The following is a 16,729-nucleotide window of genomic DNA, read 5'->3' as shown; positions in this document are numbered from 1 at the left end:
GTGATATCGGAAGTCTAATTTTGTCATCCTCAAAGTCACAAGCAGCTGGACCAAACGGTCTAACCAACAAAATGTTTAGATCTGACCATTTGACTTAGGTCACCATTTTTTCCACCCACTTCAATAAAATAGAAACTAAAAAAATGCCCATGTCTTGGAAAAGAGCCATACTTATTCCCATACATAAAAAAGGCGATAAACTCGATCCGGTTAATTATCGACTCATCGTCCTTATGGATTGTGACTCTTTACACGCCTGGTTCTCCAGGATCTGGTAAAATGGGCAGACAACCATCAGATCTTATCTAAAGATCAAGTAGGATTCTGCAAAGGGCTCTCAACAATCTTGATCTGTCAAAGGCCTTTGACTTAGTCAATAAACCAAATTGTGAGAAAAATTGCATTCTTGGAATATTCCACTGGGCCTATTGAAAATCATTATTGCTCTCCATGAGCAAACTTCTATGCAGGTCAGAATGAACTTACTGGGCGATCTTTCTTCCACCATGCCTGTGAACACTGGTGTTAGACAAGGGTGCATATTAGCAGCGCTTTTATTTAAACTATACCTCGCTGATCGTGCCCTGAATCTAGTAAAACATACTTTTGCTTTGCCTGTAATTGGGAAATCTAAAATTCCTATGTTGGCATATGCTGATGATTTAGCCCTCATTGACAACACCCCAATAGGGCTAACCCATCTTATGACAGCATTGGAAGCCTATCCAAGATGAATGATTTGATAATATACCCGGCTAAATCCAACATCATTATCTGTGGATCTTCGCTAAACAGGAAAATAAAATCTTCATGGAAAGTCGACAAACAAGAAATTTAAATAGTCAACAAAGTGAAATACCTAGGTTTCACTCTGAGAGCAACTACATCATTATATGCCCGAACATCAGAATTCAAATGTAAAACACATCAATATGTGTGTCAATTGAACAAATTGTTACAATCGTGTTGTTTTTCACTGATGCCATTAATAAAACTATACAAGAGAAAAATTATTCCATCTCTCTTGTATGGAATGGAATGCACTCCTTGCGCACGCAAAGTTAATTGGGACCACCTAGAAGCTTGCTTGTGGAAGCAAACTAACTCTTCCCCAGTCGCTACCTGTCTGTCATATAAGATATGAACTGGATCTACATTCTCTATTTTCTCACTATTGTTGGAAAGTGTCATCAGTTTATAGATCAATTCTTGTTCCCTTGGACCAGTCGTTTTATCCAGACCTTCATGACCTTACTAACAGAGGTTCCAATTCCTTTCTATCTGCCCTTTGTGAAGATGAAGAAACTATGCTTGCACAATGTGATTGTACACAACAGATTGTAATAGAGAATCCTGATAAAGCTAATCTACCATTGATGAGACATGATTGGATTAAAACCAGATTATCTCTAACCAACCTAAAAAGTACCCAATCATTTCTCTTGTGTGAAAAGCCATGTTCATATGTTCTCGCATATATTAGGAGATTTCCAAATCCATCTTGGCGACAAGAGCTGTTACGGTTTCGTCTAAACTTTATAAAGACCAATGAGACGAACTGTATATGGAACAAACTAGACTCTTCCGCTGGAACCTGTAATGTATGTGGAGAAGGCCTCAAGCAAGATTTGAAACATTTATTGGTAGTCTGTCCCGCCACATTAGCTGTGAGGCAAACACATTTTGCAAACATTGTCCACGACATCTCACGTATTTCCACACAACATTTTTGCCAAAGGCTATCTACTGGAAAAGAAATTGCACTGTCAATTTACATTTTTAAAACCTCTAAATGAGTTGAATTTAATTAAGATTAATTTATGACAAATGCTTTGAAATGTTGATGTCGTGTCATGAGTCGGTCTTTCTAAACTTGAGTTATATGGTTGCCTTTTAAATTTGTGTTGACCAATTTTAGTTTGCATCTATTCTTAAATTCCCCGTTACATAATGAGACTGTTTCTTATATTCGCTTTATCAATTCCTCCTGCTTAATTGCAAATGATTTTGTTTTCGTGTAATTATTTTTATTATTCTCAATTTTTTATATTTCAAAAATATGATGTAATGTGTAAAAAGTCCTTTTCTTTTGTATGTGACTAAATGCACAATAACAAATAAAAAATAAAAATAAAAGAAATAACTAGTGTCAGTTTCATGCCACACATTGTTTCACAAGCTACCTAATTAAAAATAATTTTTATTGTAACAAGACTTAAACTCATTGGCACACATTCAATTTCTTGAAATTATAGAAAATGATTTGGTAAAAACATTTTGTATTCTTGAAGTGAAATGTAATGATTCTATAAATAAAAAGTCATACCTGATCTTCCGGGTGGATCGCGGACTGGTGGGGGTGGCCTCTCATTTACAGTTGGAGGAAGAGGAGCTGAACGGGTTGTCGCTGGTGCAGCACTTGGTGATAATCCAGTCAAAGACATGTTTCGCTGGGGCAGCCGAGGCATTTCATCATTTGGACTTGGAACAGGAGGTACCGGAGGTGCACCAGGCCTGCTTGGAGGTGGCGGAGGGGGTCCTTGAGTGAGAGGCAAAGGCCGTGGTGTGCAAGGAACAGGAGGCTTATTGTTTTGAGGTGGTGGTGGAGGAACATCTCTGGTAAGTGATGGTCTATTCCCTGCTGGAAGGGGCGGAGGCCTATCATCCATGGCTCTTCCTCCTGATGGGGGAGGAGGTGGTCTATTCAAGAATGCAACCGAAGGGCTTGATGGGGATGTCTGACGAGCCTGTCCACCAAAGCCAGGATTTCTGCTTGGTGGCAATGCTGGTGGGGCAGACCCCAAACTGGTTTGACGACTAACTCCTGGAGCTGGTAAAGGGCCTTTGCTTTGCAGAGGTGATGGGACAGGCCTTGGTGTGTTGGGAACAGGAGGAGGACCGAATTCCATTTTTGTGCAAATGTCAGGTCTTGGTGGTGGCATCCTGTTTCTCTGTGGCTCCTGAACATTGCTTCGTGGCCCGAATGATGGGAATGGACCTCTGGGTGTGTTGCTTGGAGGTAGAAATGGCCTAGCCGTTGTTGATTTTCCTCCTGGTGGAAGCACTGGTGGTCGGTTTCCTCCTGAATCTTAAAAATAAAGGCATATTTGCTAAGTTTAATATCACATACAACTCTAGAAACCCGTTTAACCTATACGTATAATTACACAGGTGTTAAGAATGTAACCACCATTGATGCAAACTTGATGTTAATTTTGTTGAAGTTTATTTTCTTTTAGCAAACTACAAAAACATAAACAATCCCTATTTTGTCATGCATTTTTAAAATAGGGTTCCAAATGAATCCATGTTAACACTGGACACAAATTTTGAAGTCTGGCCCTTTCCTTTGCAAATCTTTGGTATAAGGTGTTTATGTTCACTTTGTTCAAACTCCAGGACCGTATAAAGGTTGCACCGTTCACAGGTATTGTCAACTGGTCAATGCAATGCAAAGGATTACTTACAGACTTTTACTTTTTTTTTTTTTTTAGATAATGCAGTTGTTTCATGTTGGTATACATTTTCAGAAACTGCAAAACCTGAAACTCCCAGACACATTTAAAAAAAGAAATATTTCAGCAGCGCAACCCGATACCTCAAATGAGGTTGAATCGGATCTTTGATGGAAAGAAGACTTTTATTTACTATGTTTTGGAGAACCACTGGTCCTTTGGAAAACCTAACATGAAATATCAGTATCGAAATAAAAATACCATCCGATTGCTCAACAATATATGAACTGGATAGAAATGTAATGTCCAATAAAGGCCCAGCTTTTGCAAATTATTTTCTGATCGCTCAGGCGGATTCCTCTGATCAAATACCAACTGGAAATTTTGATTTTCCCAAAGGGGAAAGTGTATGTGAGGTTGGATGGTGTTCTGTTGCTGGGTCTTCCTGCCCTTTGCAGTGCTTCCTAGCACTTTAGGTTTTGCAAGTAAACAGTTGGGATTATTGCTAATAGGATCAGATAAGAGGCTGCAATTGGACCGACTGTATGAGGCAGGCCGTGTTTTACCACTGCATGATTTGTGTGATATGCATTCGGGTTTTGCTGGGTATTTGGTGCTCAGCAGTCGGAGTCCATTGTCTGTGTGCAGGTTCATGAAGTGGCATGATTATTATAATGATAACTGGTTATTTATGACACGCTTAATACCCAGAGGTTTCTAAGCGCGGACCCGTGGATCAAACCCGTGTTGCTTCGCATTGTCTTGCTTCCAAGGCAAGCGTGTTGCCCCTGAGCTATCCACCCGAGTATGGTGGCATGGGTAGGTAATAGAAATGTGGACATTTTCTTGTTTTGGGTGAGGCTTATTTTCTGGAAATGGATGGTGGGAGGGTGAGAAGTGGCCGTTAGACGCACACTACAGTTGCAAGCCTTTCAAAGGCTATTACCCAAATTGATCGATTCCAATTGACGGTATGGTAAATTTGGCCGAATTCGGCCAGTACCATTCAATTGGAAACAATCAATTTGGGTAATCACTGCCAAACATGGGGAGCAGAGTTGCGGGGGTGTCCCCCGCTTCCCATGTTTGGTAGTGATGGCCTTTGGGGGTAGCAGGGTTGCCCAGCTTCCAGAGGTTTTGAGGCGGGGATGGGAAAAAAAAAAAGAATAGTGCACTGTGCAGCGTTGGATCCGACCTGCGTAGGAGGGACGGATCCGACGCCGCAGGGCCAGAAGATGAGCAGACGCCGAAAAGTTATGTAGGGGGTGGGTGGGGGAGCTTATAGGGGGTTTCAGTTTGTCCAGGTTTGGCGGCGGCAAAATTGGCTTTGCGGCCGAATTGACCAAAGTCAATTCGGCCGTGAACAATTGTGCCACGGCCAAACCATATACATCCTTTCAAAGCACAGCAAAGATCACAAACACAAGTCAATAACCAGTCTTGGGTCAGAGTCCATACCCTAACACCAGTTCACTGTAGAAGAGCGTGACTTGGCATATAAGTGTGCAGCAGGTGATAGTACATTAATTCATTACATGCATTGGCACAAGGCACAGTAAGCGACATCGGGTGTATTGTGTGGTGTGACAGAAATCCCCGAAGATCTTACAGAGGCTACCCCAAAAAGAAGCAGCAGAGGAAAGTAGATCTCCACACAAACATCGTACACCCTATTGCAGCGTGTCGTAGGGGTGCTGTGTTTCCAGTGAGGGTAACAGTGAGTGAGGACAGGATGGTGGGATACTGCTGCCTAGTAGTGAGTGAGTGAGTGTGAGGCGTGTAAGTGAGAAGCTTTGGTGGGTGACATCTTGGTTAGTGCAGTACTTTTAGTGATGACAGAACAGTGTTTGCCTTGGTTGGTGCATTCAGCAGTGTAGCCCTTCAAGCACTCTCAGCTGGGAATGTTTCCTGCTTTTGGTCTGTTCGGGTTCTCTTAGCTAGTTTCATATGTTAGGTCCAGGTGTGCAGGTGGTTGATTTATGGCCTTCGTATTACCAGGCAATCCAGTAGCAGTAGTCGTCGCAAAGCAATTTGAGAAGTCCCAAGAGGAAGCTGTTTGCATATCTACATTTGAGGGCAACCAGGTTGTTGTTGGCCAGCTTCCTTCATAGGAAGTTGTGGAATGGCATTATACACCCATTTGCTTTGAGGAAGAAGCAGTATTTTCGCGGCAGGATTTTGATTTGATGTTCCAATGCTAGATGGTACATCAAGATTCCAAAGTTCTTGACTACTGTTTATGTCTGCGACAGGTACCCCTTTTCAAGGTTCCAGGGGATGGCTTTGAGAATTTCAGCCTTGGTTTTGCATGTTAGTAGGTTCAATACAAATACAAAAATTTGGGGTTTAGTTTGAACCTGTTTCATGCGGTCCAATCATCTGTTTCTGTGGTAGATCTCCTTTTGTGTGTCCTGATTGTACCCTTTAGTCTCAGAAATTATTGGGGTGTCATTTGTGGAGTCGTTGCATGTCAGGTTGTGTTCATAGATGATTATCATGAATGGCACAATGTAGACGATATAAGGAGGATTCTGGATTCTTGTGTTAACACCACAAGCGATCATGCCTGGACCTAACAGAAGTTATGTGATCTGTCTTGGCTAATAGGAAGGATGCCATCCACTCAAATATTGTACTACTCAGGCCCTCCTCTTCCACTCTATAATGGAGGAACTTTTAATACTTCAGAGATATGTCAAGCCAATGCTCTCCATTCTCAAAAAATAACTTTAAATTAAATGCTCTTAAAACCCCACGGGTGGACAAATCTGAATTAACTCTTTTCACAAGGGATCTTGTTGAAAAATTGCAAACAAGAAGAAGCGCATTCCAAACTTTCTCTCGAAAATAACTGTGTATGTATAGGTAAATACCAAAATTCTTCTTTTCGACTCTTTTGCATATGCTTCTCCGTCTACAATCTTGTTTCCTCCCCCCACTCTCCCTCTGTTGCACGGCTTGCAACCTTGGTGCAGTCTTCGATACCTCGCTGTCTTTTTCTCCATGTCTTTGCGATCTCTACTTTGCAATCTACTCAAAACTTGCAATCTGCCTTCTTTTGCAACTCTGCCTCTGTGCACTCACTTCTCCCTAATCGCTCTACTCCACACTGGCTGTGCTTTCCTGCCTATTTTACCAATCTATGTTGTCAAATGAGTTCACGATCTTCCTAATATCTTTCTTCTCTTACCATCTTCACTTCCCAATCACACTCTTGTCCCGCTTCCCCCCGGATCATTGCCCCCCTGTACCGCATTTGCCCTTATCCTCCGCCCATTCCTGCACTTGCTTTTGAATGTCTGGCTTTTTCTTCCTGTTTGTAAGCTTATTCCCTTCCCTGGCTGCCTTTCAATTCCTCCAAAAATTCCATCTGCTTTCATCCACCCACCCCTTGCTAGTTGATCAGGTGTTTCTCTCAATCAACCCTGTGAATTCCTAATTAAATGTGTGCTGTTCTTTTAATTTTATGCAGCACTTTGATGAAAGTGCCACATATGTCTAATAATAAAGAAATGAATTAATAAAAATAGATTAATGTACAAAATTAACTATCATGGTGGATTATAAAACTCATTATTAGCATGAGATCAGTGTTCAACTGCGAAACAGGGTTGAAAAGATGTACTCAGAGCTGGACTAGTAGAGTATAAACAATTATCTCCAATGTGAGCTGCCCTTTGTATGGCTAAATATAGCTTCAATAATACAAAGATTATTGGCTTTATTATGGGGGTGGTATAGCCCCAACCGATGGCCAACATGTTGTATAATGTATAGTCTTTTTGTTGACACCCCCACCTTCAAAGGCGCAGACTGCTGGGATGAAAAAAAATACAATTATACCGAAGGGTCCCCAGGTTTTGGGGCAAGAGTGCAGGGCATAGTATAGCTTTCCCTACAACAGGATGCATATGTACAACTTGTCATAATGTGAGGTCGGACCGAGGCACCCAAAGATGCACTCAAGAAACCTGCAATTCTGGGATAAGGTTCGGGAGAGGTTGAGTCTGGTTTTAGATGTCACAATCCCCATGAATGCTTCATTACTGATTTTGGGCGATGACTCTTCTCTGGAGGAAATTGACTTTGGTAAGAGAGTTTGGTTGCTTCGTGCATGCATGGTTGCTAAAAAATTCATATTGAGGTCATGGAAATCAAGTACTTCATTTAACATTGATGACTGGGTGGAGGAGCTACTTACTGTTTCAACATATGAAAAAGCCATTTACAAACTCACTGGTGACATTGAAAAATTTTGGGACATTTGGAGCTGCTTTCTTGATGCATATGGATAAACCTGATCTTTGATCTGGGGTATTATGTACTTACCCTTGAACACTCATAATCTGTATAATACCTATAGTTTGTGTGATGGTTTTTGTAATGCCCTTTTGTCTGAGGTATAGTATTTTGCATTGAAATTTTTGGTTTATGTCTTCTACTCCTACGCTCTTATTCTCTTTCTTCCTTTTCTTTTTTTCCTTTCTTCCTTCTTGTTCTATTTTTGATGTTTATATGTTTGGATTGTTTATGGCGAATTGATTACTTTGCTTTCACTTGGTTGATATGTGTGAATTTCATGGACTGCTGTTCATTTATTTATGTTTGCTTACTGTGAAAATAAAAATTTAAATTTCAAAGAAACCTGACACAGCACTAAATAAAAGTGCTTGAAACCAATTGCTTGTGTTGTTTGTCAGTATAAGGAGTTGTGAATGAGGGAGGAGGGGCAGCAGGAGGTGGTTGTTTCAGGCGAGGGTGACACGCGAGAAAGTGAGCAGGCTGTTCCAATGGGTCCAATGGGGCACATGATAGGGGATTGGTAAAAAGGGCACAAGGAGGGAAGTGGAAACGGAGTGAGCAGAGAAGCTCACAAGAGTATGTCTGTGGAGCAGGAGTGCTGCAAGGGGCGAAATAACTTTAGTGGGTATGTGGAGGGAGGACAGCCCCATTAGAGTGGGACATCGGAGAGGGGGGGTCACAAAACAGTGGGAACATTCCGGCAGGATGTGAGAGGTTGAAAGCCAGGGATAGTGGCACGTGGATCTACACAGCAGAGAATTCAGCAGAGAATTCAATGAGGTTGATACAACAAAACCACATAGATGCATAGAGATGAACTCAGAAACACCTTGGTTTTTAATAGGGTTTTTAATAGGCTAGCTTCTTAAGCATTCAAAGAGAAACATGCAATTGATGTAATAATTTCTTAATTATTTTATGGTCACTTCCATCTTCCACTTTCACTTATTTATGCATTTATTGTTCGCTTGTTAGAAAATACAGTTTTAAAAATGCCCACAGGGCAAGGGAGGGAGCAGGAGTGGGAAATGCATTAAAAACCCAATATATAAGAGCAGTGGGGGAGGGGGTAGAGGAAAACAGGACAAACCTACTCTGCCTTTTGAGTATTCAGAACATGCAAGTGCAGCAAGGTAGAAGGCAGGGAATGTTGAAGGTTGAGGGCCTTGAGGCGCAAGGGGTGTAAGTGTGAACCAACATGGTGCAAGTGCAGATAGACAGGAGCTGGGCCGATTGGGTGCGGGAGGTCAGGGCCCTGAGGATGCATAAGGGCCCAGGACACCAATCGCAACAACTGTGGGATTAGCAGGGGAGGGAAGGAGGAGGTAAAGTGGATAGTCTTAAGGTGCTTTGGGAATTAAAAAAGATCCAACTCAAGGCGCAGGGGGAGGCTGTTCCATAGGAGGGAGCCAGCTGAGGGAGCGTGGGGGGGGGCGGTATGTGTGTGTGTGTAGGTAAAGAGGGCTGTGGGAGGTGGGTCAAGTGGTGACAGAAGGGAAGGAGCAAGCAGGGCCATGCATTAGGGGTGAGGACTAGGAGAAACAATGTGTGCTGGTGGCACAGGCGGCTGTGCCAGGTGGATGTGTCCTTGGAGGCTTCTTGCATGCATGCAGCCACCACCAACCCCTCCAGGAGTGCTGAGTAGAAGAGTCCTAGCACATCCCAGGGCAAGTTAGCAGCGACATATATCAAGCCATTCCTAAATTCCCACAGCTGCCCAGCCAGACCTTTCTGCCGATGGCGACCCCATACATGGTTGGAGGAGGGGGGAGGGGGGCGTGTCACTGGCAGCATGATCCTTTGGCCAGAACACTGTGTGTCAATAGGCAGATAAATACATCATTCATCACGTCTGGCCCGTCCCTGCGCCCATACCATAGGAACAAGAAGAGTATGTCATTCATGGGGTCAGCCCCTTCCCTACCTAAATATTGCAAGTACAAGAGAAATTACTAAGACACCCCTACCAAACATATACTGGAACTATCGAAGAAGAGATGAATTTGCAAGCTCAAGAAGACATGAAAATGTTGTACCTCAACATGACAAGAGCATGGCACCTCACTGCTATACTGACACTGAGACATGAAGATACACGGACACTAGGTCAAACTTGCATTTAGACATGAAGAATGTTCGCTGGAACGCCAGACGAATAAAGAAGTACAACAGGAATGAGCTGCCATTTTAGAGAAAATGGATGGCTCTGCCACGCTAGAGTGGAGAATTCACTGATGTCTGAAAGCTGCAGAGAAATTCAGTTTCCTGAATTAGCTGAAACACAGATATGCACAGACCTGATAGGGGCTACGAGGCCCCCTCCCAAAGTTATTGCTGAAAAGGGTGGGTTGGCCAGCCATAAAGTAGAACAGAAGATAACCATTCCAAAGCGTAGGACATATTTCTCTTAGATTAAGTAAAAGAACAAACAACCTTTGAATGCCAGGTGCCGGATAATTAAAAGCTTAAAAGAGGCCGACGAGGGTAATAGCACCCATATTAAGAGTTAAATTCATGGTAAAAGCTGGGCAAAATAATTCAAAATGTGGTCTCCCCACACGTGACTCACGATTGGAGAACAGTGTCCATTAATTAGCGCCAGACATAGATATTCACCTGACTCAACTCCCTAAAAGTTCTCAGAACAGAAATGCCAAAGTTCAAAGTTCAGTTAATTGGAAGAAGCGGCTTCTTGGTGCCTCTCCCACTACCACTATGTTTTGCTGATGACCTGCCAAAAGATTGGGGACGCAAGTACCAATCAATCGTTGCTCTCCGATAACGGGGTCTTGCAATTGTTGCCGGAGCCAATTAACTATTAGGACGATGGCGTATTGTTTACCTTATTGCTTTAGGGGTGGTCCAAGGCGGGACCACCAAAGTTTTATAGCCAATGAAAACACTGACCAGTATACAAACTATATGCAGATAACTCCCTTGACCAATCGCACATTCGTGTTGGTTTTTGTAAAGGCAATGACTTTTTTTTATTATAAGCTGATGTTCGACATCCTTGAGAGCGTGAATGCGTCTAGTGTTTACTGCTGTTCCTGTTTTATGATAATAGTTAATAAAATAGGCCTTTCAATCACTGAGTCTTCAGTTATTGGGCGTGGGATTTCCTGGCCTGTCTGTTCCACTTAGCATGGGGGATTCCCAGCCCCTCCATTTCACTACGTCATATGGCATGGTGGGAACTACAGTCTATATTGCAGAGAGTCTGCTACCTGTGGGTAACTAGACTGTAGATGGGTGTCAGGTAACTTGAGATGACATTTGGTGCTCCACCACCCTTCCTTCCCCCCTGCAAGGCATTGTGCAGGGGTTGGAGGAAAAAGGCAGTCATTGGAGAGGGACTGGTCATACAGGTCATACAGTGGACTCCCACACATGCAAGAGTAGCAGCAGACTATGGGAAAGCAAAAGAAATTAATGAAATGCTCCAAGGGAGAGCTTGAGAACTTTAGTGGGTGGCTGTGCCTAGTGAAAAAACCTGAAAACCTTAATGGGGGATTGTGCTCTGTGGAGGAAGAAACCAGGAACCATAATGGGCTGGGTATGCCCTGTGAAAACAACAGAGATCATCAGTGGGTGTCTGTGCCATGTGAAAACACCAGACTCTGAACGGGTGTCTGTGACCTGTGAAAGAAACCTGAGAACCTCAGTGGGTGGTGTAAGGAGGGCATGGAATCGAAGCAAGACAGACACAAGTGACCACAGTTCAAGGGTGTTTATTGAACCTTTAACAAGGGTGTGATAAACGTCTATCTAAACCTAAATCTAAGATGGGAGCACGCTACAACCATCAAATAATAATAACGCAGTCCTGGTAGTGTCTTGTAAAAATAAAAGGGCCTATACTAAAAAAACGTACCAATCCTTACTGTTAATTCACAAATAGTGTGCGATAATGTTCACGAAAAATAAGTTGGGATGTTCAGAGAGTGGATCGCCCTTCCCCACGTTTTCAGCATGGGCCAAGGCAGTTCACTCGAGCATAGTACACTCTTGGGCTTCTTCGGCACAAGGACACAGTTCCAATATCAGTATCAGGGTCTTCTATGTTCATGTCTTAGGTAACCAAATGTCTCCTGACTCAGAGGGCCTGATGCATCAAACAAATGAAAATTGCCTTCAGAAGTATTCAAACGAAAAGTTCCTTTACAAGTTCTTTACCCTTGGATCCCCCTAAGCCGGGTTCAGATCCCATTTTCATCACGATCTTCTCTCAGGTGACTCACGGTTCAACCCGAATCCCCCGCCGTCGGACTCCAATCCCCTTTGGTGATTAGTCTTTCTCAGCTGGGCTTGGACCAATCTCAATTCACTTTTGCTAACAAAGACTTTCGCATGTGCACAGGATTTGGCTTGACCTGTTGCAGGACCACTTCGACTTTATACTTTACAATTTCAGCATCCCTCCGTTGAGTTCACACTTGGCTTTTGCATTTACAGTTCATAACCTTTTTTCACTCTCAGATGGATACCGAATTGCGACATTCGAATGAGCAACCACAGTGCCGAACCACTCCCAAAAGTTCACTCACTCGTCAGATATTCAATTTAATTTGTGTTGCTCATCAGATACGCCTTATACTTTGTTCTTTAGACGTTTTTTCGTACAACGTTGTCGCCTGCCACCTTGGGTCTAACAGAGTCGGTCTGCTATCCGTCTCCTCCGACTTTACTGAAGTGGCTTTGTTGTAGGAGCCAATAACAGTACCACAGCGTCAATCTCTCTTACCCGCCACAGCTATTGATGCGGGAGAGCCCCGTGTACCTTCGACACACAATGCACCTTTCTTCAGCGTTAGTTCCCATTCTTATGTTTGTTATCCTTGAGGATTCTTGAAATTAACGGTTTCCCTCTCTTGATAAAAAGGCCAATGGCAATTCCCTCCTTGCAACCCTTTCTGGTCTCGCCACCTTTCTCCTCGGATCTGCTGCTTCCTTGGGTGTTTTTCCTCACTCGGTGTGTGCTTTTGTGCTCTGCCTTTTATCCGTGTGGGGAAGTGTGATGGAAGTCAGGTGTTTGTAATTGTCAGTAATTGCCTGACTCTGCGTGACCCTTGTGTTGGAACATGTCAGGTATACAGCTCGGGTGGTAGTCTGTTTTCTGTCTTGATAGACAGTCACGAAAAAGTGTTTGTGTCAGAAAAGGGGCAGGGGATGGTTGAGTTCCTAGGTATCCTACTTAGGTAGGATGGTGAAAAGGTGTCATTAGGAAGGGGATACCACATCTCAACCGTCAATGTCCCACTTCCACTCCCTGAGGGCCCCTCATCCAGGTGATCCTCCTGCACTAGTCCACACCAAGAGGCTGGATCCAAAAGTGATGGGCGTGTCCTGGCCTCCCGGATGACAGATCCCTGGGGGTGAGACACCTTCAGGGTTCTCACAGTGGCTATGTCCTATAAAAAAACCCTGAGAACCTTAAAGGGTAGCTGTGCCCTGTGTGAAAACATTACTCATGAAGGATGCCCTACCCTTTGGAAGAACATGAAAACAAAGTGTGTGATCAGGATTTGTGAACATTATTCGCATAATAGTCAACACACCGGAATATGTAAGGCAGCAACTGGTCAGGGCCTCTCAGTCAAAGTCACTAGTGCTATACCTATCTGTTTCCCAACCGCACACACTGCAAAACAACCCAGCTCCACTTTTTAGTGCCTGACATGTATCAGTTAACAAATCATTGTCGTCATCATCCGAGCTGGTGTGTTGGCAGTGGGTAGATGAACTTGCATAGTGTTTAACCGTGAAATTCTTGTTCATTTTTGTAAATGTCAGTTGTTCAATGTGCAGCACTGCTAGGCTTGTGGCTAGTGACAATAGCCATGGCTGCACTAACATTTCTCTCACAGTGCACTCTTGCGATGAGGCATATTAGCGATTCAACTGTAACATCAAGAACAACTGGCCAGGTGGACCACTAGCTACTAATACTGGGCATCCTCTTTCCCAAGCATGAAGGGTCCAATAGATAGGCATCAAGCTACTGTGTGGCCGATATTCCACTGTCTCTTCCTGATCACCTGTCAGTATTCAAGATACCCATGTCACAAAGGAAGGTGTCCCATTGATTCTGTTGCACCCAAACTGCTCGCAAAGCTTTTAACAGGTGTCTGCAATATCCTGCCCGTTGATACTACCATCCTTCATGAGCTTGACATGCCTGCTGTAGCTGGCAACATTTGGGCTGGTTGGTGTTCTTCCTGCAGCCAGATCTCCTTCTCCAATTGATGCTGCAGGTGTTGCAAAAGAGCATCCTTGCACATTTGCTCAGTGTCTCCTCCTTGAAATGCTTGAAATGCTTGCTGTGTCCCCTTCTCTCCCAAAACATGCAGATGAAACACTGCCACTTTTACTATGAAACGTGGGTCTACGCAGGAAGATAGCAGGTACGACATGCATTACTTACCGTAAAAGCATTTCTGATGGTTGCATCTGCTTAGATTCACATGCTGCGCATAGTCCGACATCCAGTGGTCACTGCATAGTATTGCATCTTGTTTTTCGAAAGTCAAAAACGGGACGTCGACATAGGCGTGTCTGTAATACTATCCCTATAATGACGTGTAGAGTACCCAAAATCCCTCACGTGTCGAGGTCCCTCTGTTTGTATTTTTTCTGCCATGAGGGAGCCTTATGACTACGTGAGTGAGTACAGAAAAGAGAGAAAGTAATAAGACGTCTATGTTCCTTCCATCCGAGCGGAGAGGAAGGGTGGGCGCATGTGAATCTAAGCAGATACAACCATCAGAAATGCTTTTACGGTAAGTAATGCAGGTCTTCCGATGTTTGTTAATCTGCTTGGAATCACATGCTGTGCATAGACTAGCGAGCAGTACCCGGAGTTGGAGGTGGGTTGTGAGAACGAACAGTAGAGAAAAGATGTCTAAGTACTGCTTGTCCCACCTGGGAATCAGATCTAGAATGGGCATCTAGACAATAGTGTTTTGTAAAGGTGTGTATAGAACTCCAGGTTTCCGCCTTGAAAATGGACTCAAGGGGAACATTTGCAGTGAATGCTATGAATGCCCCAGTGCCTCGAGTATAATGTGCTCTCGTCTTGAAGGGCAGTTCTCTCTTAGCAAGAGTGTAACAGAGAGTGATGCATTGGACAATCCATCTAGATATAGTGGATTTGGAAACTGCATCTCCTTCTCTTCCTGCCGCCACCGAGACAAAGAACTGATTAGTCTTTCTCAGTGGTCTAGTTCTTTCCATATAAAACATGACCGCTATGCGCACATCAAGTGTGTGCAGGCTTTTTTCTCCCAAGTTTAATGGGTTTTGAAAGAACGTTGGTAGTTCTATAGACTGGTTGACATGGAATTTTGAAATGAACTCTGTGCAAACCTAGGGTGTGTGCGTAGAACAACCTTATCTTTGTGAACTGTTACAAAGGGATCTAGTATAGAGAGTGCTTGTAGTTCACTCACTCTCCTAATGGAGGTGATAGCTATCAAGAAAGCAGTTTTAAGAGTGAGATTCTTAAGGGTTGCTTTATGCATGGGTTTGAAGGGGGAGCCCATTAGCCTGGCTAGTACAACATTCAGGTCCCATCCGGGAGCTGGGTTAGATATAGGAGGGTGAATTCTTTTCACTCCCTCCATGAAGGCTTTAATAAATGGAACTTTCCACCATGACACCTTATGTTGAGACGTAGTGTATGTGGAGAGTGTAGCTAGGTGAACTTTAATGGAATTAAAGACTAATCCTGAGTCCAACAAGTGAGTCAGGTAAAGAACAATTTGTGTGGGAGAGCAGTCAACAGGGTTGATGCTCTTTGATTTACACCAGATGACAAACTATTTCCACTTGCTAGAGTAGCAGTAACGAGTGTTTGGTTTCCTTGCCTCTCTGAGAATGCCCATGCTTCTCTGTGGGAGCTGCAAATGTCCAAATTCTATGACCTCAGGAGCCAGGCTGCCAAGTTCAGGGTCTGTGGTCATGGATGCAGCGTTCGGCCCCTGTCCTGTGACAGCATGTTGTACGGGCAGGGTAGTTTCACCGGAGGAGACAGTGACATTTCCATCAGATGAGCGAACCAGGGTTTCCGGGCCCACATGGGGGCCACCAGTATCATGGTGACTGGTTCCTGGTGCATCTTGTGCACTATCTTGTTGAGAAGGGGAGTCGGGGGGAAAAGCATAGACAAATTTCCCCGACCATGTTATCCAGAGACCGTTCCCCTTGGAGCAGTTCTGGGGGTATCTGGAGGCGTAATCTTGGCATTGGGTGTTCTCCAGAGTTGCAAACAGGTCGATCTCTGGGAAGCCCCATTCTGCGAAAAAGTTGTAGACAATGGGCCTCATTACACGGATGGCGGTAAGGATTTACCGGTACCGGTAAAATACCGGTACCAGTAAATCCTTACTGCCTTACTACGAGGTCCCTTTGCGGGTTGGGTGATTTAACGCCTGCTTTTTGCAGGCGTTAAAAACCAACCCGCAAAGGGACCCAGGGAGCTAATTACGGTACCGCAATTTGCGGTACCGTAATTAGCGCCTTCCCCATTTCCATTGAGCCCTATGGGGCAAAAATGGGAATGGGGAAGGGCAATGGTGGAAGGGGGAATTACCGCCCCGCCAACCTTGGAATGGGGCGGTAATTCCCCTTTCCGCCAAGGCGGTGCCGATATTTTACCGGCATGAACCATGGCGCTAATAGCGCCATGGTTCTCCGCCATCCTGTGTTCTTGTAATCGCCATTCGTACTCTGAGTTCGTCTGCCAGAAGATTGAGTTCCCCTGGTACATGTTGAGATAACAGGAACATGTTGTGTTTGAGAGCCCACTTCCAGATGTTCTGGGACAGCTTGGAAAGTCCTGGAGAGCGAGTGCCCCATTGCTTGTTCAGGTAGTAGATGGCTGTGGTGCTGTCTGTGAGGACCAGCACTGTTTTCCCTTGTAGGTGTGTCTGGAAAGCTTTCAGTGCTTTGAAGACCGCCAGGGGTTCCAGCAA

The 16,729-nt window shown here is 44.0% G+C and overlaps 1 protein-coding gene across 9 annotated transcripts in view; it reads right to left on the bottom strand.

Moving 5' to 3' along the window:
• Nucleotides 1-16,729, bottom strand: part of WIPF1 (WAS/WASL interacting protein family member 1) — a 906,211-nt gene that overhangs the window by 93,787 nt on the left and 795,695 nt on the right. For all 9 annotated transcript variants that reach the window (XM_069616149.1, XM_069616153.1, XM_069616147.1 and 6 more), the window contains one exon: nt 2,327-3,088. In XM_069616149.1, the coding sequence (XP_069472250.1) occupies nt 2,327-3,088 (762 nt within the window). The remainder of the gene's footprint in view (nt 1-2,326; nt 3,089-16,729) is intronic.

This window comes from Ambystoma mexicanum, chromosome 9, assembly GCF_040938575.1.
Source record: "Ambystoma mexicanum isolate Mex_15411 chromosome 9, UKY_AmexF1_1, whole genome shotgun sequence".
NCBI lineage: Eukaryota > Metazoa > Chordata > Amphibia > Caudata > Ambystomatidae > Ambystoma > Ambystoma mexicanum.
This window is presented reverse-complemented; position numbering and strand designations above follow the sequence as displayed.